Source organism: Aedes albopictus, chromosome 3, assembly GCF_035046485.1.
Source record: "Aedes albopictus strain Foshan chromosome 3, AalbF5, whole genome shotgun sequence".
NCBI classification, from domain to species: Eukaryota; Metazoa; Arthropoda; class Insecta; order Diptera; family Culicidae; genus Aedes; species Aedes albopictus.
Window position 1 is genome coordinate 128,874,146 of NC_085138.1, and position 27,760 is coordinate 128,901,905.

The 27,760-nt window shown below is 40.1% G+C and overlaps 1 protein-coding gene across 1 annotated transcript in view; it reads right to left on the reverse strand.

Moving 5' to 3' along the window:
- LOC109416447 (diacylglycerol kinase eta) overlaps positions 1 to 26,286 on the reverse strand; it is a 403,302-nt gene extending 377,016 nt beyond the window's left edge. Inside the window, exon 1 of the mRNA XM_062843031.1 lies at positions 24,607 to 26,286. Coding sequence (XP_062699015.1) covers positions 24,607 to 24,726 — 120 coding nt within the window. The 5' untranslated portion in view covers positions 24,727 to 26,286. The remainder of the gene's footprint in view (positions 1 to 24,606) is intronic.
- Between the last annotated feature and the right edge of the window lie 1,474 nt (positions 26,287 to 27,760).

Consider the following 27,760-nt stretch of genomic DNA (forward strand, 5'->3'; position numbering starts at 1 on the left):
AATATATTTTTCTCTAAAAGCTTACAGTTTTAACTGAATTCGGCTCCGTTTTGCCTGTTGGCGAATGTGCCTTAAATAAATGATTAAGTAAAAAAAACTCCTTGCGCCATTTTAAAAAATCATAAGGTCCTATCTGCTCTCTTTGGTTTACCTCTCTTTCGTTAATATCTCAGCTGTTTATTTGTTTTATGATTGTCTCCTTGCATTGAACGATGGTCGAAACAATCGTCTTTTGTTTTGTACTGTAAAAATAGTTGAAAAGTGTAACATTACATTGCAATAATTGAAAGAGAAAGTGAACAAAGAGAGCCTCTCAAATGCAGATAGGACCTATTGAAATGTTTGGCCTGAAATATCACATCACAAATACCACTTCGTCTGATGGGCCGAACCTGTGGAATAGAGAACATTGGGCTTATGCCTTTGCTTTTGAAAATGAAAACGTGCACTCATCATGCAGAAATATTTCCACTTACCCAATGAGTTTCCACTTACCCAGATGTATGCAACTTAGCGTTATTACTTACCGTTACTTGATGTCCTTACTACATTCATACACCTAGGTAAATTTCTACTCAGTCACTGAGTTGGTCCTAATCAGAAATAGAAAAGACTTTTGTTTTCTTACTTAATTTCCGTTAAGTTAAAACTGAGACAACTCAATGAGTTGCCTCAGTTCTAACTGAAACTGAGCAGGAAAAAAAAATAATTTGGAATAAGTCCATCTCAGTAACTGAGTAGAAATTTTTCTCTTAATACCTCTTAAAACCCACACCGAGAAAAATTTCTACTCAATGACTGAGTTGGCCTTACTCAGAAATCAAAAAATCCTTTGTTTTCTTACTCAGTTTCGGCTAAAAGTGGGACAACCCATTGGCAATGGGTTGTCCCACTTTTAACGGAAACTGAGTAAGAAAACAAAGGATTTTTAGATTTCTGAGTAAGACCAACTCACCCACTGAGTAGAAATTTTTCCCTGTGCAACGGCCAATAAGAACATTTATTTCTCTTATAAGAAAAATTATATGAGGGAGTACCCATAAAAAAAACGTACACCGAGAAAAATTTCTACTCAATGACTGAGTTGGCCTTACTCAGAAATCAAAAAATCCTTTGTTTTCTTACTCAGTTTCCGTTAAAAGTGGGACAACCCATTGCCAATGGGTTGTCCCACTTTTAGCCGAAACTGAGTAAGAAAACAAAGGATTTTTTGATTTCTGAGTAAGGCCAACTCAGTCATTGAGTAGAAATTTTTCTCGGTGTGGGTTTTAAGAGGTATTAAGAGAAAAATTGGCCGCTTTGCGCGCAGCCACAGTTGATCAGCAGGAGTAAATCAATTTAATTTTGTATGGCGAAATGCATCTAAACTTGAATTACTTGAAATACAAAGCTTTTCCCGAAAAAATATTTGGTAGGCTTAATAGTGGTCACCATTGTGCACAACCACTACCAAATATTTTTTCGAATAATGTGTTCCACCTTGAATAATATGCCTTTAGATGGTATACGCCATACAATATTTTTGCGATTTACTTTTAGCGATTTTTCGCGCATAGAAGCTAGCGCCACATTGGTCGATGCGGAGAGTAGGAAAACAGCCGATGTAGTTAATTCATTGAGAGGATACAAGGAAACATTATTTTTTATCTAAATTTAATTTGACTCTGAATCTGTATGTACTAGAATCGCATTTGCCACGTGGTTTAAATAAAATGTAATTTTGAATATTAGTTTCCTTAAATTACTGAGCTTGAATTTCCTTTAAATTTCTTTGAATATTCGCGACAATTCAAAAGTTCTGAAACCTTAAAAATCCGAGAAATGCCTGAAATTATGTTAAGTACCGTACGGTTTCGAGAATTTCCAATGTCCTAGATGCATACGGATATAGGTATCTTTTACAGGTTTGGCTTTCCGAACTGATTTATACAAGCTGTTGCAGGCATGTGGCTAAACTAGCCGCTAAACTTCCGACGTGGTGGAACTGCTCATGTAGTTCGTTATGAATTTCGAGCTCTTTATTATTAAAAAAAGCTTAGACCACGATTATCAGGTAATATTTTGAAAACCATTATGAACTGCATGGAAACTGTATGAAATGATTATGTCTTTTGCTGCTTCATAATGTTAGCCTTTTGTAATTCTCTAAATCAGTTTGCGTAGATCTTACGGTTGCGTTCTGGCGGAATCTGAAGCTACCCGTTTCCACAGTAGCCAGATGAGAATCTTAAAGCGCGTAAATAAATACCTAATTATACTTGCATACCTACGCGTGTACGAGAAAGGTTTTGACGACCGCCGCCCAGGGTACCACGTAACCATAATCGATGAACCACCGAACCGCCTCTGCCTCTGTAGGTCGTAGCACGTTAGCGCCGCTCTTTCGTCGTCGTTGTCTCTCTCACATTCTCTCTTACTCTCGTTTTCGTGGTGTGCTGTGGCGGCCGTCGCGTCGTCGCGGTAGTCATCCACCAAGAGCCTGCTTAACCAAATTACACCTGTCGCTCGGGTGAAAAATGGTGGTCCGGATCACTAAATTCTCCCTAACTCCGGTACACCTTGACCAATCCGAACCATTTTCAATAGCAAACAATGCGGTAAAATTCCGGTTCGATTCGAGCTATAATCCGAAAAATCGGCCAATGGGAAGTGCCTTAAAAGTGAGTGACCTTTTTTGTACACAGACATACATACACACATACACACATACACACATACACACATACAGACATCATCTCAATTCGTCGAACTGAGTTGATTGGTATATGTGACTTGACCCTCCGAGCCTTCTATCGAAAATTCGTTTTTTGAGTGAACATATAGCCTTTCAGTACACTTTGGTGTACGAGAAAGGCAAAAAGAAATAGCTCATTTTACCTTTCTTCTGCTACTTTGAAATAATAATTGAATCTACCATTATTTTAAAATTGAATTTGAACAACTAAACCTACCATTATTTTGATCGCAACATAAACAGCTAAATTTGTTCTTATTCTGTAATAACTTATTTTGTTCTTCAATTTAATCCGCATGCTTTACCATTACTTTGTTATTACAATGGCAAAATAAGTTATTTTTATGTTTTTCTGCTACCAAAATTTTGTTATTATTTTTGTTATTTTAACTATTATTTCAAACAAACAAATAACACATTTTGCCATTCAAACATTCTGTTTTAATGGTAAAATTTGCCATTCTTTTGTCATTAAGCTCTACCCGGGTTGTTGTTTACAAAATCTCAATGAGATTGAAGGAAAAGGAGGAGAATTCAGTGCAGACCCTCAAGATCTGTAACGATTGGCTATTTTCCGCTTGATGTGATGGGAATTAGCGCATATGATGAAGTTAATGTATACCCTACATTAGCTCTGCAAGATTATTCTAAACTACATTATCTTTTCTTTTTCATAAGGGTTTTTTATTACCGTACGTGTTTGGGCCGGAGGGTCTCAGATTTTCATAAAACTTTTTCCACAGGCAGGGCTCATGGACAGAAATGCCAGATCATTTTTTTTGAAAAATCTGAATCACTCTTTCTAAAAAATCGGTATGCCAAACATATTTTTGGTGAAAAATCTGTATACCATACAAATACAAAATAGTCCCTCAAGCTTAAAAATCTGTATTTATGGCATCCCTTCTCATGGATATATGAACAAAGAAATGAGATAAAACAGGGTCGCCTATTTTCCCGAAAAACCCAGGTGGAATTTTTTTTGGTTTTTCCCCTGACACTACTTAGTTTGATATCATAACTCAAGAACGAAGCATCGAAGAAACAAAGTTTTTTTTTTAAGAAAATTAAAGCAAATGTGCAATGGAAAAAGTTTTCCACAAAATTTTTCACCGTTGAGAAAATGCATAAAGAAAAGCTGAAAAAACTATGCCCAAACTCGCGGAAAATTTTCGAAATAAAAATTTTTGGAGAAGGTAGTTTCTTTGGTCGCTGAATTATTTGGAAATGGTCATGTAAGCCATTTTTCACAAAATTAGCCATTTCTCAACGGTGAAAAATTTTGTGGAAAACTTTTTCCAGTTCATTTTTTTTAATTTCTGAGAACATTTTCTTTTATTTTCTAGAAAAACTTTGTTTCTATGATGCTTCATTCTTGAGTTATGATTTTTCAAAGTAAGTAGTGTCAGGGGAAAACAAAAAAATTACTCACTGCATTCTGTTTGATACGACGGATAACTACGTAGAAGTAGATGCTCGAAAACGACTCACTCAAAGTGCAAATTTTCGGTAATACCAATCCGTGTGGTCAATTATGAATTTCAAATTACTCAACGTACATATGTACAGACGGGTAAATTATTGATTAAATTGGGAAAAAATCCTGTATATGTACAACAGAGATGGTTATTAGTATGGGACAAATATCAAATCCTCGCTCCAGTCGACTTTTTAGATCCTATTTAGGTCCCATATGAACTGTGCAAAATTTCAGCGCAATCGGTGAAACTATAATTTAGCGCAAGCGGTTCAAAGTTTTCATAGGATTTACTATGGAAAAAGTTACACTTTCAGATAAAAAATCCCAGAGGTCGTCCCTTGTCTCCTTAATTCAAATCGATTAATGTTTCTTGTAGAAAAATCAATTATGAAACTTTCCTTCGAAGACCGCAAAACAATTGGATGCTTGTGGAAAAAGTTATTGATTTATTACCGATTAGTGATCCAACGAACGGCTTTTTATTTTATTTTATCAGCAGCACTGCTACTGCCGTTGTTGCATGGGGTGGCGGGAGGCATCACCACCCCCAGAAACAGCAGCAGCCAAGTCAGCAGCTACAGTGCTGCTAATAAAACAAAACAAAAAGCCGTTCATTGGATCACTAATCGGTAATAAATCAATAACTTTTTCCAGAAGCATCCAATTGTTTTGCGGTCTTCGAAGGAAAGTTTCATAATTGATTTTTCTTCAAGAAACATTGATCGATTTGAATTAAGGAGACAAGGGACGACCTCTGGGATTTTTTATCTGAAAGTGTAACTTTTCCCATAGTAAATCCTATGAAAACTTTGAACCACTTGCGCTAAATTATAGTTTCACCGATAGCGCTGAAATTTTGTACAGTTCATATGGGACATAAATGGGATTTAAAAAGTCGACTGGAGCGAGGATTTATTTTTTTCCATACAAGCGTGTACCATACTAATGGTTATATTTGCGGTTTAGGGGAAGATGATATAGATCGATGAGATTAGAATTGAACCTTATGACAAGTTGCCGGGTCATTAATTGGCTCGGTAGCTTAGTTGGTAAAGCACTTGTCTAGCGAATAAGGGTCGTGAGTTCAAATCTCACCTGAGCTGTGGATTTTTTCCCAATTTAACCAATAATTTACCCATCTGTACATATGTACGTTGAGTTATTTGAAATTCATAAAAAAATTACACTTGAGTTTTCTGTAAAAATGGGCGACCCTGATTTTTTCTCATTTTTTTTTGTTCATATATCCATGAGCCCTGCCTGTGGAAAAAATATGAAAATCTGAGACCCTTTGGTCCAATTTGTGCGATAATAAAAAAACATATAGTTTCTGTGTTCTATGAACACTTTCATAATCATTATCTCAGAGCTTCTTTTGCCAATGACCTTTGTTGCATGTGTATATCGTGTGGCAGCTAATTTTTTTTTCATCCTCAGCACGTTCCTGCTGAATACCCGTGTGTCACTACTTCGGCAATATGGGCCCTCATAATACATCATGTAATACACATAATATCTATAATTTTTTTCCGCCAATTCTGCAAGGATATGCACCGTCTCGCTTTCAACATTTTCTTTCTTGTAATGAAAAAGGTTTCTTTTATGTTGGAGCTATTTTCAGCCGTTTCCATGGTCGTGAGTTCTCTTCAACAAAAAAAAAGATCGGCATAATTCACATACCAATCCCTTCAAGTATGGGTTCATCGCAGCAGCATGTACGTACAAGCGGGTATAACTTTTATGCTCTGTATTCCGCTTGAAATAATCAAAAACGCATAGCATCTTGGTTCGTTAGGTTTCCAGTATCGCGAAGAGCGGAAACTCGTTTAATTAAATCCAGTTTCCGTTGGTGACGTCTCCCCCTTCGCCCCCAATGCTCCAGCCTTTGCGCCGATCTATTTCTTCCAACATGTGCAAAAAGGAAGCATCCAACCATGAGGAGGTTGGATATTTGTTGGGTTCCTAATCTAATTTTGCTGGCTCGTACAGTACGTACATACATCGACGAAACTATTTCAAAGCCGGCTGACGTCATTGCCATTGCAGGCTATATTTCACATATCGTGCTAGAATATGACGACTACGGTAAAGGGTGGGATTGAAGAATTTTCACACAAATTTAGCGAAAGAAACGATGGTTATGAACTATTAGAAATGGTTAAAAATGTTTACCGTCGTGCCTTCACAGCTGTGAATATAGGGTTCCTAAGAACATAAATAACGCACGTCAAAACATAAAGCAATGAGTTAAATCATAAGTTAACTCATGCCACTCATTTAACAATTTTTCTGCATTCATTTTCATTTTCAATATATATAAGAGAAATTATGACAAAATAGTGGTTTCTAAGAATGAGATGTTTTGAAGCAGTTGTAAGTTACCCTCTTGCATATATGAAATACATTCTAGTAGCCCGGAACTAAAGTAACGGAATTTTCTCAAAATTAAGAAGGCTTCGGTAGAATCCATGCAATAGCAAACGTAAAATTTGTCACACCCACCCTGTACGGCTGCCGTACACACTGAATGCGATCAGTACCAGCCGTTTCAGTATAGCATAGGAACAAATTCGAACGTCTATAGTACTTCCGGACCCGGTAGGTAGGAGTGTTGGCAACTTCCGTTCCGCATTTAGTATGGAAATTGATAGCATACGAAGTCAACCGACTTGGATGAAGCCAATTTTGACTACATTCTTCGTACTTACTTCTAACTACTTTGCGGCAGTTTGTTTGAAGCATTTTGACTTTAACGGATGGTAATAATAGAATGAATAGAATTGTAGATATATAGTACCTCACAGGGCACCCCTCTTAGTTTTATGACCCATCCTGTTTCAAAATAGATGGCCTTGAGTTCAGTCGATACCAAGGTATCTCAGTGACAAATATGTTACTGAGATAACTTGCATACCTCACAGCAAAAGGGTATTTCACAACAGTTCTTAAATCTGGACGCAGATCTTCACCTGACAAACGAGAGAGAAAATAAAAAAGCCTATTTAAATAAGGGCAGATTTTTTCCGTCATATTGGTTAGATATCTTGCGTGCTCGCTCACTCCTGACAAACAATATAAAAAACACTAGTTTACAAAATAAAAAGAAGATCGAGAACTTCTAAAAAATACCGTATTTTTTCATTCTCAACTTTGTGTTGGTCAAGAACGTGAGTCCAAAAACTTTAAATGGAACAGTTTTTGACTTCCACGTGAAAATGGAGTATTACCAATTTAAAAAATGTGGATTTTATTAAAATGCTAATAACTTGCATTGTATTAAACGTTTGAATTAACATCGGCTGTAACGATTTTTCGGGTGGTACCGCTAAATCAAGACAAGTTCTACTTAAATAAAAAGAAAATCGGGTTAAGTACGGTTCCTTTGAATTCCACTAAGAATTTGCATCCTTTGACAGATACGTATTTCGACCTCAACTGTAAGGTCGTCTTCAGTCGAGTCAAGTACAAGACACTGAAGACGACCTTACAGTTGAGGTCGAAATACGTATCTGTCAAAGGATGCAAATTCTTAGTGGAATTCAAAGGAACCGTACTTAACCCGATTTTCTTTTTATTTACAGATATTCCCCTAACAAGCCCAGGTTAATCATCATCAAGTTCTACTTGCTTAATTCCGGCATTTCTCCCATTGGCCTCGGCCTTCTTCAGTAGATATAATGCAAGTTTATATCTCCTGAAGAAGGTCGAGTCTAATGGGCGAAACGTCTGAATTAAACAAGTAGCACTTGTCTTGATTTAACGCTAGACTGAAAAGCCACCCGAAAACAATTGTAATAAACCAATTTTTAATAAATTTATGGTACGATCTTCTTGAATTTCAGAAAAATGTTCAAAAAACAATATACTTTTAATAGGAAAAACCTTATTTAATCTACCTATGGTGAACAGACCCAAGTAACAATGAATGCTGAACAGTGAGAGTATTAGCTGAACAATGTCTGGTTAATAGTTCCAGTGGCTGAACACAATGACAGCTTAATATTGGTCTGAAGTAAAGGCTTGTTCAACCTCTGTAATCAGCAATACATAGATGGCTGAACACCAAGTTGAATAGAATATTATTCATCTGGGTAACCAGCTTCAAAACATACACCCTCATGCGGAATTAATCATCTGTTGTTCAACCTTTAGTCAAATATTTTTTGACAGCTGACCCAAGTATGTTTTCGTGAAGTGTACATCGCTTCTTCAGCCTCAATACAGGCTTAGTTCAACTTATGTTCTTGACAATTTAGACACAACAAAGCAATACTCTTGTTTTCGAGGATAAGTATACAGTTGTGTGTGGTATATGTGCTAAGGTAAGTGACTATAAATCAGGAGGCCCGAGTTCAATTCTCAGTTTTCCCACAGATTAATTCACACATTCCTAAACATCTCTTCTGAAAAAAGCAGCAAGTGGTAAAAATAGGCTCATGAAAGTGTTTTTATTTTTATTTTCATACAAATAATAAATTTATTTGATTACTGATTAAGCGCTTATTAAGCCTTAAATCAGCCTTTCAATGAACCTCAAATCAGCTAAAGCTTTAATAAATTCTCCAAAGTTAAATGTTTAGAAGCTGAATAAAGGATTATACCTCTTGTATTCAGTTTTACTTCAAATTAAGGGTGATTCAAAATAGTTGAGAAACGTTTGTACATCATCAAATTGTTTCCTGGGGAACCCTTTATACAGTTATTCAAATAGTTTCTGTATTTCACTGTAACCTCTCTTCATGCCATTGGCTGGGGGTGTATAAATTAAAAATGTGCATGAATTAATAAGGGCATAAAAAGAGAGATTTTTTGCAGAAATTAAGTCAGAGCTTCAATGAGGGAATTTAGTGCGCGGGAATGAATAATTACTCCTGGGCATTTCAGATGGGACCAAGGGAGTTTCCAGGAAGTTCCCAGAGAGCTCAAAAAAGGGTTCTAAGGGGCCTCAGGGACGTTCCAGGAAGGGGATTTCAGAAGCCTTTTAATTTTAGTCGTGCCTGGAGGTCATGATAACCCGAACAGATCACGTACTACATCGGAAGGATGAGCGTCAGCTAATGCACGAAAAAAAACATCCTTATATTTTTGTTGGTGTTTTAATGGGATAACGGAGGTTTCAGAAGCGTTTCAATAGTTTTTAGAGGATTTCAGGAATGTTTCAAAGGGCTTTAAGATTCCGGAGAGCTCTTTGGAGCCTTTATAGGGCTTTGCAATGGATTTCAGGGGCATTTCAAGGCATTTCATTGCGATTCAGAGGATTTCATAGATATCGTAGCATTTCAGTTGCACTTCAGAGAGTTCCGAGGTTATGGAGGCTTCAGGTTACGTTTTGAAGTATTTCAGGCCAGGATCATATCAACAATATCCTCAAGTTCACCCAGCCATCCCAAAATCGTATATGACGTAGAATAGGATGTTAAAGCGCTTCCATTTAAACGCATATATCGCCTCCACTTTAGCATTATATATTCAGCAGCACGTACGATCGTGTAATGACTGGGCAAGGGGTTCTGCAGGCACATCGAATGGTATTGGAGATTTCTCCCTAAGAAACAATTATTGCTTTATGAAACGTTTTACAAATAAGCGTTGTTAAGCTGTAAGTAGAATTATACTTGTTTTAGTTGTAATAAAACTATTCTTCAACTATTTTTTGCCCAGAAATGGGAATCTAGACAACAACGACCTCGTATAAGCAGTATGGAATGCATGTTTATACAATGAACGATCTTCGGTTGTACAACTGTAAATCAACCTTTAAACCATCCATGAATTCTTCTTCACCGTTTCTTCAATGAACCTGTTTGATGATTTATTATATACCCAACTAACAATCGCCAGCCGCAAACAAGCATGCATGCTGAATTGTTGCTTTATAATAGTAATTATAGCTGAACTAAAATTATGCTGTACACATTACTGTACAAATGCTTTTTCTATTGAAAAAGTAGCCAATGTTCAACTTTTCGTATTGGTATAAACAATGATAATTTAAAACATTTTTCAAGCGTTTAATAAGATTTTTATTCGATACGCAGTAATTCCTTTACAACATAGTTTAACAAGACTTTTTTCTGCTTCTTGTTAAGTTCATGTAAAAATTAGGACATGTATCTGTATAATGTGTTTTTCACAAGTCAAATAAGCGCTTTCGTTTCATCATACTTCGACTCAGAGTACATGATGAAAAACTCGTGTTTTTACCGAACAACAGCTGAATTAATCTGTTGTTCAGTCGTTGTGCTAATTCACCACTGCTGTATAGGAGTCAGAGTCTGATCATTATTATACCACGGGAAGTTTATGTTTTGATTTGAGCGCTGCAATTCATCATTTCTAGGATGGCGCAGATAGAAAGGCATGCGGCTGGCAATCGACGGGTCTCGAATTCGAATCTGGATTTAGGTAAATTTATGTGTAGTTATTATTTCACAATATTTGTTCACAGCATTAAGTTCCAATTATAAACTCTCGTGGAAATTGAAAAATTTTCCTTTTTTTTTAATCATTTTTGCTAAAGCTGAATAAAAGCTTTAATATGTATTTGTAAAACTGGCAACACTGTTCGTGGTGGTTAACGTACTGCTTCTATCGTCCGTGTTTTTAATTATCATAAAAATCTAATTCAAACGAATGTTAAATGCGAAATTTGTGGTTTCTTGTGATCTGATTATAATCTGCACTCAGTGGAAACAAATTCTGATGGTAGTGTGTGGTATTAGCTAGAGAAAACTTACATTTTTTTATTGTAATAAATCAATATCAGTTGTAGTTTGATGGCATGATGGGAGATCACCTGCTATAAAATTGTTAAATAGTGTGTATGTTGCTGCTGCTGTTGTTGTTGTGATCGCTCTCTCATTGCTTGGTTCCGTGGTGTGATAGCTGCCGTACGTACGATCTCGTTGCTAATCTAGTACGTCCCTTCATACACTTTTGTGGTTCGGTCGTGGAAGGCAAGGGCCACTCGCTGTATACGATCGTGCTCAGACGGCTCGTATGCATACAAGAGGAGGCTGTGGTCGGAGAAGCGACTGATTTAGCGAATACCGAAAGATAATATTCTAGTACGTCCCTTTGCACACATCTGTTGGTTGGTCGTGGAAGGCAAGGGCCTGCTTTGCTGTATACGGTGGTGCTCAGACTGCTTGTATACATACAAGAAGCGGCTGTGGTCGGAGAAGCGATTATTTAATGAAAACCGAACGACAGGCTAGTGGATCAGTTGCGAAAGTGTGTAATGCTGTGGGACCCTTGACTGATTGAAAACACTGCAACACTCATCTCATACTTTTACTTTTAAATAACAATACAATCAGGTATTCCTTTTTGCTATCGTATATTCGTGATTGAAATTTGTTGATATTGTAACTTTTGCTCAGCTTTTCCTAGACATATCGTTCAGAAAATGTGTGTCCTTTGAATGTGTCATTTTAATTATTTATTTATTTATTTTTTTATATATTTATTTATTTCTCGATTTATTTACATTTTATTGCTGTTATATCGTTATTAAATAATACCAGAAACGATCGTGATGGGCAGCGAAATTACTAGCTGTGCTGTATGCCAAAAGCAGGAATCTAATGTAAACAAGATTCTTACGTGCATGTATTGCTTTTCAACCGTACACTTTCATTGTAAAAACATAGTTGGTAGCGCGGTCAACAAAATAAAAGCGAGATTGTATTTCTGTACGGTCGGTTGCTCGGAAATATACAAGCGTATTATGGAGGTTCAGGACAAACGATTATCAATGATCGATACTCTCGCATCTGAATTGAAAGCAACGGTGTCTAATATTGTGGCTGATCAGATGGGTAAGGTGAAATCCGAGGTGCGTTTAGTAACTGCGGCAATTGAAAAGTCCCAGGATTTTTTAGCATCCAAATTTGATGACATTGTTTCAGAGTTTATGGAACTCAAGGCTGAAAACGAAAGGCTTAAACAGCGTATCAATGATTTGAATAACTCTCACTCAAAATTAGCTAACATGGTTTATCAACTTGAATCCAATGTTGATAAGTTTGATCGCAAGTCTGTTTCGAACAATGCAATTCTGTTGGGACTGCCACAGTCACAAAATGAAAGTGTTACGGCCTTAGTAGATAATACTTTTGCGTTTCTTGGAGTGGACTTACCTGCTGGTTCAATTGTGTCTGCTGTGAGGTTATATCAAAGTAATAAGCCAAATGTTGTAGTACCTATTAGAATAACTTTTAGTAGTCGTAATGCCAAGAACTAGCTTTATCGTCGAAAAAAAGTATGGGCTCTGTACTTTCAACAAACATAGATCGATCGCTTTTAGTCAATGGTAAACCAACCAATGTGTCATTAAGAGATGAGCTAACCCCAACATCCTTAGAAATGCTAAGAAAAATGCGTGAGCACCAGGAAGCACTGAACATTCGCTATGTTTGGTCTGGAAAAAACGGCAACATTTTGGTCAAAAAAAGTGGAGGCTCTAAGCCAGACATAATAAGAACTAGAGAGGATTTAAGTCGTATCATTGAAAAGTACTCATCGGCCATTAGGAAAACTTCGCCTAATTCCAATGAAAGTCGTATTCAAAGTAAATCGTCTTTTTAGTGTGTTTTTAATGTAATCTTTTTGCTTTTTTTTGTAATACTTTTTTTTTAAATGGATCAGCAGCTGAATTATTTTTACAACCATATTAATGAATTTAATATGGCTCAAGAAGGAAGAAGTTCTAAGCAGCTCCGTATACTGCAGTGGAACGTTCGAGGAATTAATGATGTAAATAAATTTGATGAAATTTTGTTGGCGATCGATCAGTTTGTGTATTCTATTGATGTCATTATTGTTGGAGAAACTTGGGTAAAAGCAGGTAACACTTCATTGTATTCAATTAATGGATTTAATAGTATTTTTTCTTGTAGAAACAATTCGTCGGGGGGGTTGGCAATGTTTATCAAAAACTCTATAGATTATAAAATTAATGAAAATGTATCCTGTGATGGTTTTCACCATATTCATGTCGAGTTGATGTTAAATGGATCAAATATTGATGTTCATGGTGTTTATCGTCCACCTTCTTATGATTTTAACTTGTTTCATGATCGTCTTGAAAATTGGCTTAATAATAGTTGTACTAATCGTCCTTGTTTGATTTTTGGCGATGTTAATGTTCCCGTAAATTTGTCTAAAAATAATGTTGTTTTGAAATATACTCAGCTTTTGCAGTCCTATAACTTTCTCTGTTGCAATTCCTTCATTACCAGGCCCGCTAGCTCGAACATTTTGGATCACGTTCTGTGCAACATGTCCAACGTTCATCGGTTAACAAATCACACAATCTTAAACGATTTGAGTGATCATTCTTTAATATTATCAGAGTTTAAGTTGCATGTTGGCCAGAACACAATGGTACTTATCAAAAATATAATCAACCATGACAGATTGGGATTAGAATTCAAAAATTACATCGATAGCTTTGGCCCTGTTCAGGATGTTAATTTGTGTCTTGAAACAATTATTTCAAAATACAATACAATTCTTAAGGAATGTACTAAAACTGTTACTAAAACTGCAATCATAAAAAACACGCAGTGTCCATGGATGAATTTTGATCTGTGGACGTTAGTTAAAATTAAAAGCAATTACTTAAAAAAATCTCGAAGAGACCCTAATAATGTGCGCTTAGCCAACCTTTTAAAGCATATTTCAAAAAAATTAGATGTGGCTAAAAAACTTGCGAAGAAAAAGTATTATGAAAATCTTCTGAATAATGCATCACATTCTAAGCTTTGGAAAACTATTAACTCAATATTAGGAAAGAAGGCAAACAATGCAAAACTATCATTAGTCGTTGATGGTGTTGTCGTCAGAGATAGCACTTCCATCTGTGAAAGCTTCAATAAACATTTTTGTGAGATTGGTCCTAAATTAGCTGAAAAAATTGATCCTTCTGCTGGAAACCCAATACGCCATATTCGTCCCATTTCTGATTCTATTTATCTGCAGCCTTCGACAATGAATGAAGTAACATTATTAATCAATGATTTAAAGCAGAATAAAAGTCCTGGCCCCGACAATATCCCAGCTAGCATAATAAAAAATAATGCAACTGCTTTCTCTCGAATTTTGTCGGAGTCTTTCAATTTGATGATCCAAACGGGCTCATACCCGGATTGTCTTAAAATAGCTAAAGTTATACCTATTTTTAAATCAGGCGATCCATGTAAAGTCGACAACTAACGCCCTATCTCTACGCTGTCTATGTTTAATAAAATATTTGAAAAATTGTTGATCAATCGGTTGATGAATTTCCTGGAGCGGCATAACGTTTTGTATTCATTGCAATATGGATTCCGTAATGGTAGCAGTACAACAATAGCCATAACTGAATTGGTGGATCAAATTTTGAAAGAAACAGATGCAAATAAAGTTGTTGGCGCCTTGTTTTTGGATTTGAAAAAAGCTTTCGACACTTTAGATCATGGGATTTTATTAAGAAAGTTGGATCTATATGGAATCAGAGGAATAGCTAATAACATAATATGCAGTTATTTCGAAAATAGAAAGCAATTTGTTTCACATGACGAATCGTCTAGTTCTTGTAAGCCACTTCGAACCGGGGTCCCACAGGGCAGCAACATTGGGCCCCTAATGTTTCTCATCTACATAAACGATATCTGTAAATTAGGCCTTTCAGGAATTCCCAGGTTGTTTGCCGATGATACGGCACTTTTTTACCCTAATGACGATGCGAACATGATCATAGTTAATATGCAGCAAGATTTGTTACTTCTACAAAACTATTTTGCGGTCAACCTTTTGACGTTGAATATTATAAAAACTAAATATATGGTGTTTAAATCCCCCAGGAAGGTCATTCCTACTTTGCCGAATTTAGTACTTGGTGATGATATTATTGAGAAGGTCGATTGCTTCAAATATCTTGGAGTGCATTTAGATCCCTCATTATCGTGGGATCGTCACATTCAGATGGTCGCAAATAAAATGTCGTCAATGTGTGGAATTTTGAGCCGCATTACATAGTAGTTTCCTTCCAAGAAAAGCTTTACTGCAGTTTTACTTTGCGCATATACACTCTCACCTAACATATGTAATTACATCATGGGGTAGGGCGTGCAAGTCTAAACTAAAAAAGTTGCAAACAATTCAAAATAGGTGTCTCAAAATTATTTTCAAGCTACCGTTATTGTATTCGTCAAATCGCTTATACTCAGATTTACCCCACAACATTCTACCTGTAATAGGGCTATGCGATGAGCAAACTCTACTTTTGGTCCATAAAGTGCTACACTGTTCTGCGACTTTGAACAACTTACCCATTACTGTTGTACCTCGGATTCGCAGCTCCAGGCAAGCTAACAGGTCCCGTGCGTTTTCAAATTTTGGTCAAAATCGGTTTTCGTTTATAGGTCCAACCAAATTCAACTCTTTACCACGTAATATTCAACAGATAAGTAATTTCATTTCCTTTAAAACTAATCTTAAACGTTACCTTAAAAACCACATTTCACAGCTAGTAATTTAGTCATATCGGATCGTATTATTTTTTTGAATTCTGGTAAATGTATGTCAACCACCTGCGAACAATTACGTTTCTATTGTTATTAGATTAATTTAATTGTAATTACTCTTTTTTTGTTAATCTTGTGTGCTTCTTTAAAAGGATAATCAATCCACTAGAAGCATTTTACAGATTTGTTTTGTTTATATATATTCTGTTTTCCTTGCTTATTTGTCCCAGCCATTAGTTTTTGCTGTTGTTTGATTTGTTGTGTTGCCTACGGCTGGGGCTTGAGTGTCCACTACCAGGAGGCTCAACAATGAGTCTTTTGGTGTGGGGGAAAGCGGAGGGTCACTCAAAAAAAAAAACGATTTAACAACAAACATTTCAGTTGGTACACAACACTATGCTTTAAAGTTTCTCCAAATTTGTGTGAACAAAACCCGAACAAAGGTTGTGCCTGAAAATTATCCAAATGTTATTCAGCATCATGCTGAATCAATTCGTCGTAAAGGTGCTTGTAAAATGAGTGATTGTTAGTTGGGTATAGACATCTGAAAAGGTGTTTTTTATTTATAGAATGAGATAATCTGCTAACCAGATACCCAAGAGGTAGTTCCTCGGGTTATGTGGGGATTAACACACTAAAAACTCATTCTCTCTCTTCCTCACCGTATATGAGTACTCTCTATTGGTTAGTGTTCCACCAGCTATCACCTTAAGTTGTCCTCTCATGCCTGAAAGCTTGGGTCCTGGCTAGTATTTACTGTAGACTACTCGTTGAACTCAAGCTCACGAATGGGAAGGGGGGCCAACTCAACTTTTCTAGACGCGTCATTTTCTCTGTAGTTCAAGTACAATGCGGGAGACCGTGGAAGTAATGGAATCCCACTTGTTCACCCCCGTACACATCCCTTCAACAATGTTGTCCGGAGTGATATCTCTACCGCATATCTTCTGCATACTCGACCTTTGCGTGGGCATAGCTGACCCATGACCTGCCATAAATTGTGTCAAGTGAAAGTTAAGCCATGGGGCCTGATCGTCCATTTAGACACGCTCGGTTTAAGCTTGTGTGTTTTTCTACTCTTGCTGGAAGAATCCCAATCCCTCTGCCACTTCAATATAGACGATGTTCTGGCGATTCGCCTCGCGCCTCTTATGCCGCACGAAGCACTCTTCATCCTCTGTCACCACTAGTGCTATGGGCATCATATCATGTATGGAGACCGCTACTGTCCATGTCATGTATGGAGACTGCTACTGTCGCGAGCAGCTTACACTTACTCAAAGCTAATGCCGAGCTATTTGACATTATCTTTGACTATGCCATTATCGCCATGCTTGCCCTTTTGCAGGCATATTCCACGAATTTCAGCTTATCGTCGATCATGACCCTCAGTTGCTTCAGTGAGCGCTTAGAGTTGATCGTGCATCCGCCTGTGGTGACCACTGCCTGTTGTTCAAACTTGTGGTTGTTCACCACCACCACCACCATCGTTTTGTGGCGCGTGAGTACCAACTGTCTCGACCTCATCCAATCCTCCACTATGCCAATTGCGTGCGTTGCTGTCAGCTCCACTTTCTCTATCGACACGTCGTATACCACGAGGGTAATATCATTGGCAAGGCCGACCAGCTTTACGCCCGCTGGAAGTTTGTGCCTCAATACGCCGCGTTTCATAGTACCGGACCCAGGATGGAGCCCTGATGTACCCTCGCAATGATGTTGTAGCTCCTCCTCCTCGGTGTTGTAAATTAGCACCCTATTCTGGAAGTAGCCCTCCAGCATCCGGCATAGGCTAACCGGGACTCCTAGCTGGTGCATGCCGCACTCGATCGCGGTCCAGCTGACACGCTGTTGAACGCATTCTTTACCTCCAGCATGTGGACCGCACAATAGCGAATTCCTGTTCGTCTCTTTTAGAGCGCCCTAATAGCGATCACCGTTGATCGTCCTTTCCGGAAGCCAATCTGGTTGTTCGAGACCCAGAGGCATCTGGTTTCTCGGTATAAACCATCAGCCTCGACAGAATGATCCGTTCGTTCCAACAGTTTCGCGGCGGTGTCCAGAAGACAGACAGGTGCCAACGGATTGCCAAGTGGCTGCCCGTGTTTGGGCAATAGAAATAATCTTTGCCCTTCACACCTCTGCGGAAGTTCGCCTCTGTCCAGGTACATCTGCATAGCTGTTCTGAACATATCAGGGCATGTCTTGATGGCCGTCTTGATAGCTACTGTTGGGATACCGTCCGGACCCGGAGCTTTGTTCACCTTAAGTGACTTCGCTATTACGTTCGTCACTGGGATCAGCTCCCCTTGGTCGGTTCGGCCAAAGGGGCGGTAGCCCATGGTCTTGAATCGTGACGCGGGAACAACATTTCCACGATCCTCTGCAGCATCTCTGGTGAGCGGTCTGGGGATGCTCAAGTTCCTTTCGTTTTATCCACTACTCTGTAGGCATCTCCCCATGAGGTCGTATTGGCTTCCTGGCAGGCATTTTCGAAAAACGCTTGTTTTTGTGTTCTAATCTCTTTGTTTAGTGCCAGTTTAACCGCACTGTAGGCCTCGCCTTGTGACGCTCTACCCTCATCGGTGCGAGCTCTTTGCATCCTCCTCCTATCTCTTAGGCACGACGCGCGGAGTTCTGCGGTTTCTGGATACACTCAGTAATACCGGTTTGCGTCCATTTTTGAATAGGAATCGTCTTGGCATTGCGGCGTCACATGCACGGCTCAGCGTTCCAACTAGATCATCGTCGATATTACCATCCATAAGCAATCGCTCCACAAATGTCAGCTTATCGAAGTGCGAGGTCAGTTATCCCCGATGACGGTCGATGACCTTCAGCTGTGGCCGTCTTCCTTCGTGTTCCACCTTGTATCGAATTGCCAAATAATCACTGTAAGTGTATCCGTCGTTGATCCTCCAGTCCGAGCTAAGGTTTAGGCCCGGGCTCCAGCAAGTCACGTCAATGATCGACTCTGCACCGTTCCTACTGTAGGTTTTGTTGTTGCCCATGTTCGAGACATTCACGTTCAGTCTAGCCAGTAGCCATAGCTTCGAGAAGAGCCCAGCCTCTCGCGTTAGTCAAGTAGCTACCCCCTCAATCTCGCAGGTGTTGAAGTCTCCACCAATGACCACGGGACTCAATCCCCCTAGTGCCCTTGATAGCGAATCCAGCACAGTCGAAAACTGGCCTATCGGCCACCTGGGAGAGGCATAACAACTGAAGTAGTACACCCCGTTGATCTTCGCTATTGCGAAGCCCTCGTGCGACGTGGAAATTATTTCCTGAACCGGAAAATGACTGGTTGTTCAGATCACCGCTTGCTTGGCCTTATCCGCTACCCAGTTCTCGTTGTCGGGAGTGATGCGGTATGGGTCCCCTAGTAGGGCGATGTCTGTATTTGACTGTGAGACTGGCTGCCACAGCAACTGTTGTGTGGCTTCACAGTGGCTCAGGTTTAATTGTGTAACCTGCATAATTGTTCTTTGGTTCGACCTCCTCGCGTGCCTGGACATTTAGAATCGCCCGTCGTGTGACCCTTGTTCGCCGTTCAAATTAGACATTTTGGTGCCGAGTTGCACTCCCTGGCGATATGGGCTTCCACTCCGCACTTCCTGCAGAATTTACTTCTGTCCTTGCTCCAGTCGGCCATTGACACACCCACGACTTGTGTCCTAGCTCGAAACACTTGAAACATGCCTCAGTTTTGAAGAGTAGCGCGTCGCTTCATTCGCGCTTGCGGGCGACTAACTTGGGAGCCTGGTTGCTCGCGCTGTCGTTCCTTTCTTCCTCTGCGGTTTTCCGGGCGGTTTGACCTCTTCGCTACGGCTCTGGCGGTGCAAGCAAAGACTGCTCCTCCGTGCTCGCATCAGCCGCACTCCGCTCTTCGACCAGAAGATCATACTCCTTCTTAGTCAGAGCCAGCGATTTGCGGAGCCTCAGCAGACCCTGGCTCAGGTCCTTGCTGATGATAGTCCTCCCGGTCGTGTGACCGATCAGCTCGTCTAGCTGTTCGGCAACTAGGTACCAACATCTTTGGTAGCCCGTTCCTATTGCGGCTCAGTGACCGCGTGAGGACCGCAACCGTAATCTGTGCTTCCTCGGCCTGTGCTGCGCCACCTCGTGCTCCTCCTGTTGAACCTCCTGCCATCTGCTCGCTGGTGGTGGCCCCTCGTAGTGGCGATCTCGCACAGTCCTCCTCACGTGAATGGGTTCAACGCCGTTCCCTCTGCCTCTCAACTCTCGATCACATTGTTGTTGTTGTTGTTCATGGATTTGGTAGTCATTTCTGTTGGGCCCCCCTTAGAGCCACTATCCCTCACTGTAAATGAAGTAGTCGCCAATAATGATCCTGGTGGTTATCTATGCAAAGAGGCTACCCGAGGGTTGGCCCAGGCTCTTGTGAGGACTGGGCTCAGCGCCGTATCAGCGTTAATCAGGAGTGTTCATCTGAACCTACTTCCACCCAGTTAGTTGCCTAGACTTGGCGTGTCAGGAACGTATGAATACTTATCTTAAGGCCACACTACGGTTTTATGGGGTGGAAGACAACCGACATTAGCTCATCCACCGTATCAAGTCATGGAATGCCGTCACTACTAGCTCACTTGTGTATAGTTACCTAGACGTGTACCATCTCAGTTACCAATTACAATGTCTAATGTACCGGAGGCACTCCTAGCTGAACTGTGACACTTTGGAAGCGGTGAAATGACGCTTGTACAGAGTTGCATCCAGATGTGTGCAATTTCTGAAAAAGCTCAGAAGGCCCGCCACGCCTAGGCTTACTCCGCTTGAAGAATCCATACCTATGCCCCGGTGCTCGGTCACCTCCCGGTGCCAAAGGTGGTAAGTCCACACTTGTGTGTGGATATGGTTCGCTTAGAAAAGAACCCTAACTCGCAGAAGGAGGGTTCGTCAAGCCCCTGGACTCCTGTTCCTGATGGTGACCAAAGCTGATAAGATACAGTGGACATGGTATGTTTCATAAAACTGAACACTATTCTAACGTTCTACTTGAGTTTTTAAAACACATCTTTGATTGATTTACAAAAATCATGACAAAACCTCAACAAATAATGTTCATGAGCAGAATGACTAGAAAAGGTTACTTTAAAAATCTTCTAAACGCATTAAAATCTATGAGGATGAGAATTGATTCTGGTTGTTGTTAATCGAAGCCATACTTCGATCTTAACCCATATCCGCCCAGCGTCCTATTTATAGGACTGATGCCCCGAACGCCCAGCGTCCTATAAATTGGACAGTACTTTTGATGTGATTATCTCCAGAATTATGCAAAATTTTAGAATACTTTCTTCAGAGAAGATGTTCTCCACACCCATACCTTGCTCATGGTGGACAATATATTTTGTGACTGGTTCACTAGGTGGCGTAAACGATGCTTCAAAGAATACATATTGTCACGATCTATGAGTCTCATTTCCAATGCGAACAAAAATTATTTCCCTGGAATCTTGACAGCAGTTAATAATTTATAGTTCATTTCTTCGGCATACATACGTTGATATTGTCCATATACATACGTACATACATATAAACATACAAATAGACGAACATACAAACATATAAACATACAAGCATATAAACATACTTACAATCATACATATGTATATGTATGCCGGAACATAGGCATAACTCTGGAAAGCTTCAATAAATTTCAATCAAATTTGGCATACACATTCCTTAGGATGTGGAGGTGGTTGTAGGGTATTGGAATTCAAGATGGCGGCTTAGGTTCCAAGATTCCGGTCAAAACTCCACAACATATGCTTTTTAACGGCAATGCTGCTTCGGATACTATGCAATATGGGTATCTATCGATCGGGTGTGATGAGTAGAAGTCAAAAATCGATATTTAACGCCATTTTGTAATCCAAGATGGCGGCCACGGAATGGTTATTTGAGCTGTGATACCATGCAATATGGGGATCTATCGTTCGGGCTTGATGTGTAGAAGTCAAAAATCGATATTTGACGCCATTTTGAAATTCAAGATGGCGGTCCATATCCAAGATTGCGGCTACAGTATGGTAGTTTGAGCTATGATACCATGCAATATGGGTATCTATCGATCGGGCTTTATGAGAAAAAGGGTAGAGGGTTATGGTAGATGGTAGGGTAATGAGTAGAGTAAACGGTGGAGCAGACGGTTGGGTAGAGGGTTTGGGAGAAGGATACAGTAGAAGGAGTGAAGTGGAAGGTTAGTGTAGAGTATAGGGTAGACGATAGGGAAGAGAGTAGGATAGAGAGTAGGGTTGAGGGTAGTAAAAAGGTTAGGGTAGAGTGTAGTATAGACGATACGATTAAGCACAATAGAGATTGTGGGCTTCGTGGCCGTGCGGTTAGCGGCGTCAGTCGTTTAGGCGTATTGTGAGTGCCACGGAGTGAGGGTTCGATTCCCGCTCCAGCCGGAGGAAACTTTTCGACAAACGAAAAATCCTCCACTGGTCCACTGGGTGTTCCGTGTTGTCCGTTGCCTAATGTTAGTGAATGTTCTGTCTGTGCAACCTCTGGTTGAAGACGGTGTAGTGTCTTTTAATATAGACAAGAGGGTACGGTAGAGGATAAGGCAGTGGTTATGGTAGAAGATAGGATAGAGGATAGGGCAGATGGTAGGGTTGAATGTTATGATAGAGCGTAGGATAGAGCATTGGAATAGAGGGCAAAGAAGACAGTAAGGTAGAGGCTAGAGAGTAGGGTGAATAATTGAGATGGGATTAGATGAGCTGAGGTTTTTTTTTCGAGATACCTTCGAAATTCCTTCCAGGATTTTTTCGGGTATTCCTTTCGAGAATCTTCTCAGGTTTATTCCCGGGATCCCTTCAGATATTGTTTCCGAGCTTGCTGCACGGATTGCTCTGGAGTTATCTTCAGGGATTTTTGCAGGGGTTGATGTTGAAAATCCTGACAGGATTCTTTAAGTTATTCTTTTCTGCATTCCTTCATAGATTTGTGCTGAAATTCCTTCAGGATTCCTTGCAGGATTCCTGCTGTGATTCCTTAAGGGATTCCTCCCGAAAAAAAAAATATGAAAAAATATAGATTTCTTCCGAGTTTTTTTCAGGCAACCATAGACCATCGAGACATCTTCTATGGTTCTTGCAGGAATACCTGCTCAGCTTTTGTTTGGCATTCCTGTCATGATCTCTCTAAGGATTCCATCAGGCATTCTTTACGGGATTCCTTCAGGAATAACTTCAGGGATTTCTGCCAGAATTGCTTTAGAAAATCCTCATGGATTTCTACTGGAATTCTTTCAAGGATTTTTTACTGGAATTACTTTACAGATTCATTTTAGTATACTTTCAAAGTGTTCAGTCGAAACATATTCAGAGAATCCTAATGGAATTGTTTCTACGAGCCGGGATCCTCGCTCCTGATTTATACAGCACTTTCTCTCGAGATTTCTTCTGTGGTTATTCCAATGATTCCTACCAAGCTTTCAGCAGAGATTCCCTCACAATTTTACCAGATATGCCTCTCAGAATTCCTTCAGTAAATCCTCCCGGGATTCCTTCAGGGATTTCTGTCGAGAATGTTCTTCGTCCAGCGTTATGTTTTTCAGGCATTTGTACATAATTCTAAATTGCAATTAGTAGATCGAATAAAATTGAATTTTTGGTTGTTTTCTCATTTTTCATGTAGCCGAAAGACACATTATCTTCTCGACGTAACTTTGATAGTGCCCTGGATAACACCTTAAAACCCACATATTGTTCACAAACAAAAAATATGGAGTAGTACAAACATAAGTGGAGAAGCCGTGTAGAGTATATCTGATTGAAATTTCAAATCAAAACATGGAATGATGATGAACCTCGGTGTGTTAGTGGAATACCTGTAAGCACGAGACACTGAAGACGACCTTATAGTTGAGGTCGAAATACGTATCTGTCAAAGGATTTTTTTAATTCCTTTTGGGTGTTTAAGTCAAAGGATACAAATTAAAAGGAACAGTACTCAACACGATTTTCTTTTTAAACATGCAACATTTCTATAAAGTTTACGTATGGTGAGCACGTAAAGAGAGCTTGTGGAGTACTGAAGGAAAAACTCAATTACTTTTTTAAAAATCATTATCTGTGTAAATCTAACTTCTACAGTATTTTATCGTTTGGTTACACATAGTGAGCACTCTTTATTTGATTTGTTAAAAAAATGAGAATTGTTGAACACTGCAGTCGAACGAAACTACATGAAATTACAAGGACCATGTATTGCATACTTTTAGGCGTTTATCGGGTTAGATTTCTGCCCCAATTTATAAGTCCTTTTTCTATTCTTTTTGAGTGGTTATCATCTCTCTCACTTGTTTAGAGCTGCATTGTATCTATACCGATCAGAATATAACGATAGCGCAGAAGTTGTGCTGAAATAGAACTCGAGAAAATTATCAGATATTGAGGACCTACAATGAACAATTTTTTTTGGAACTACACCATAGATTTCCATTTTTTTTTCGTCAAATCATGCTTATCTTATTGGAACTTGACCTATGATAACAAATTTACTTGAAGATTTAAATTGTGAGACACCTTGGGTGTTAACGAGTTAAAAAGCACAATTTGAAGGAGCTCATTATTTAATAAACAAGAAAACTGTGACCGGTTGATCAGCCTTTACGTTCATAGCTATGTTAGAATCGTTAAAGTTCGATACTCAGCTTTGACGTATCACTTTAACTACTTTAAAACACCTCCACAGACTAAACGCAAGGGAAATCCGTTCTACCGTTTCATTTCCCATCAAGCGTGACATACTTCTAACGGCATGATAGTGTTATCAGCCACGCTTGATTCTCTCAAACACCCACACCCACACACACATGTACACAACCACAGACACACCTCAGCACTTACCGCCGATTTGACGTCCCGCTTGGTTGACAGCTTCCGGTGGAAAATTTTGGCCGGTTCGGGTTCATTTTCACTTTCGGACGATTCATCGCCGGTCCTTGGACTGCCCGGTGCTTCTGCCATTCCAAGTACACTCCTTTTTTTCCTAGAAGTGGGGGGGTTGAGGCGCGTGGGGCCTCTAGAGCTCGCTGTAAGAGAAGCGGGGTGCGCCGTATGGGGGTTTGTGTCTCGAGGGAAATGTTGCAATTTGGAAGGTTGGCCGACGGGTTGGTCACGGTTTCCTAATTATGTTTACGTTTTTGGCTATGCCCGCTGTACGGATGGCACAAACACATTCGCTCGGACCCCTTTCCGCGCCCGGGTGGCTCCAAATTGTGGGGCAGTGTGTACTCTCGTTTACGGCGTGTAAAATGCTTCTCTCGCTCTCGTTTCACGGTTTTTAGATGATTATTCTTCTATCTTTGCCTCTGGCGGAGAATATAATGTTTTATGTATGGTAAAGCGTGAAATTATGTTTGTCGTCAGCTAGGTATCACTTTGATTCTTTTGGTTCACTGCAGCTTGTTGAATGTTAGGCCATTAACGATGTAATCTTTATCACTTCTTCCGCTACTCTTCGGGTCTTCAGCATTGGTGCTACTTAGAACCCTTTTTGAGCGTGCAGAATTCCTTTGAACTCTCTCTTCACATCATCCTCTTTTTGCATTGGTACTTGCAGCAAAGATTTATTTTTCTTACAAACACTAAATTTGTGAACACGAACTTTCGTAAAATTTCATTGAACTTGCATAAGGTTTAGCTAAATATCGAGTATTCTCTCACAAAATGAAGACTAGCTAAGAATTGTACATTTCTATGCTTATCGTAATCACTTAAATAGAAAGCGTCGTCGTGATAAATTTGCTTCTCTCCCAACAGCGATTTGTTCGGGAGCATAATCCGGCACAAAGCTATCTAGCTGATTGACATTCCTCCGATCCACCACACTATTTTCCCCCAAAAAGTCCACTCCAGCATTTCGCAAGTAGTCTTTGTTTCGACTCGACCCCGCTTTTAAAGGTCCTGTTGCTTCCGTAAACCCCGAAATTGGAACACAATCCCACCTGCTGCACACTAATGGCAAACCATCGCCGCCCTACCCTTGCGTTTCGGTGGATCCACATTCTGCACAAGCATCACAAAACACATCCGGTGGTGGTGGTGATGGAAAACTAGGGCGAAATCATAGACCGAACGAAAAACCCGTGGAAAACGCTTGTATACTCGTCGTTTGCTACACCTGGCAGGCACTACACACTACACAATGCGATTGGTTTTGAGCGATCCGTGTTTCTTTCCCGGATAAATTGCAATATCAATGTTGGCGAATTCGTTTTACTCTATGTTGCCTATATTAATATGTGGTTTGATTTGGAGGAAGGAAAAAACTGAAAATTCAGCCGAGCAGCAGCCCTTCCACCCAATAACAGGCGAACGCTCTCTGGCAGCTCTCGAGCCGAGGTCCTTCCAAGTGCGATACGGTAAATACGGCTGCTGGCTTGGTCGCACAGAAGCACAGTGAATCAACTCTCTCGCTCTCACCATCCACGACTCTATGGCTGGCGGAACGCAGAAAGGATGTTACGGCTTTCCTTTCCCAACTGCAGCTGTGTTGGTGGTGGCCCCGTGGTGGCGGAAAGAGCTTTCTAACTTCATGCTTGGGGCCTCGCTTGGGGCAAATAATATGGGCCAGCAGATTTGAACAAGATATTTTGTGCGAGAGAGAGAGAGACCGTCGTGGTCATGTGCTCGAACGCACTTTTACTGAGCAACATGCGGATTCAGGGGCGTAGAAGGAGAGTTGTGAAGTTAGTATAAATTATTATAGAAAATATTTAAAACTTCAAAGCAAGCTTCTATGTCAATCTTGAGTAAGAGACCACGCGAATTTCTCAAGATCCGAAAGAAGGTGAGATTTTTCGGATTCTGCGTGATAAGGGGCATGTACATTAAATAATTGTTTTACAATAAAGTGGTGTTGCAAACTTCAGTGTTTTCAAGCTGGAATTGAGGGCCATGCTGATTTCGCAAGAACCGAAAGTCCGAGAAGATGCCGTGAATGTTTTTCAGATTATGCGTCTCAAGGAGCATGTAATACAATTGATGTTGCAGAGGCGCATTGTGGCAGGAAATCGTGCTTACTTTGGACTCCGCAAAACTCTACGATCGAACAAAGTTCGCCATCACACGAAGTTAACTATCTATAAAACGCTGATTAGACCGGTGGTCCTCTATGGGCACGAAACATGGATCCTACGTGCAGAGGACCAACGCGCCCTTGGAGTTTTCGAACAGAAGGTGCTGCGTACCATCTACGGCGGAGTGCAGATGGAAGACGGGACTTGGAGAAGGCGAATGAACCACGAGCTGCATCAGCTGCTGAGAGAACCAACCATCGTCCATACCGCGAAAATCGGGAGGCTACGGTGGGCAGGTCACGTCATCAGGATGTCGAATAGCAACCCGACTAAAATGCTTCTCGAGAGTCATTCGACCGGTACAAGAAGACGTGGTTCGCAGCGAGCAAGGTGGGTCGACCAAGTGGAGGACGATCTGCGGACCCTACGCAGAGTGCGGAGCTGGAGACAAACAGCCATGGACCGAGTGGAATGGAGACGGCTACTATGTACAGCAGAGGCCACCCCGGCCTTAGCCTGCTCGAGGCGAGGAGGGGGAGAAACGAAAGGAGTCCTAAGACGAATCACTCAGAGAATCCCTAATGGAGTCTTTAAAAAAAAAACAGGAAAAATCTCTAAAGGAATCCCAGGAGAAATCTTTGAAAGGATCCCTGATGGAATAAATCACACGATCTGGGAGAAAAACATCCAAAGGAAACGCGGCATGAATCAATAATGGAATCACGTGAAAAATTTCTGAAGGATTCCCTATACAAGTTTAAGAAGAATACCAGATATAATGCCATAAGAAATCCCGGGAAAATTGATTGGAGAAATCTCGGTAGGAATTCCGGAAGAAATCCCAAAATGCATCCCAGGAGGAATCCTCTGAATAAATTTCGGAACGAATCCTGAAGGAAACTTGGAAAAAAGCAATGAAGGAAACCCTACAGAAATACCTAAACGAATCTGGTTAGAAAACCCAGAAAAAATTGTAATGG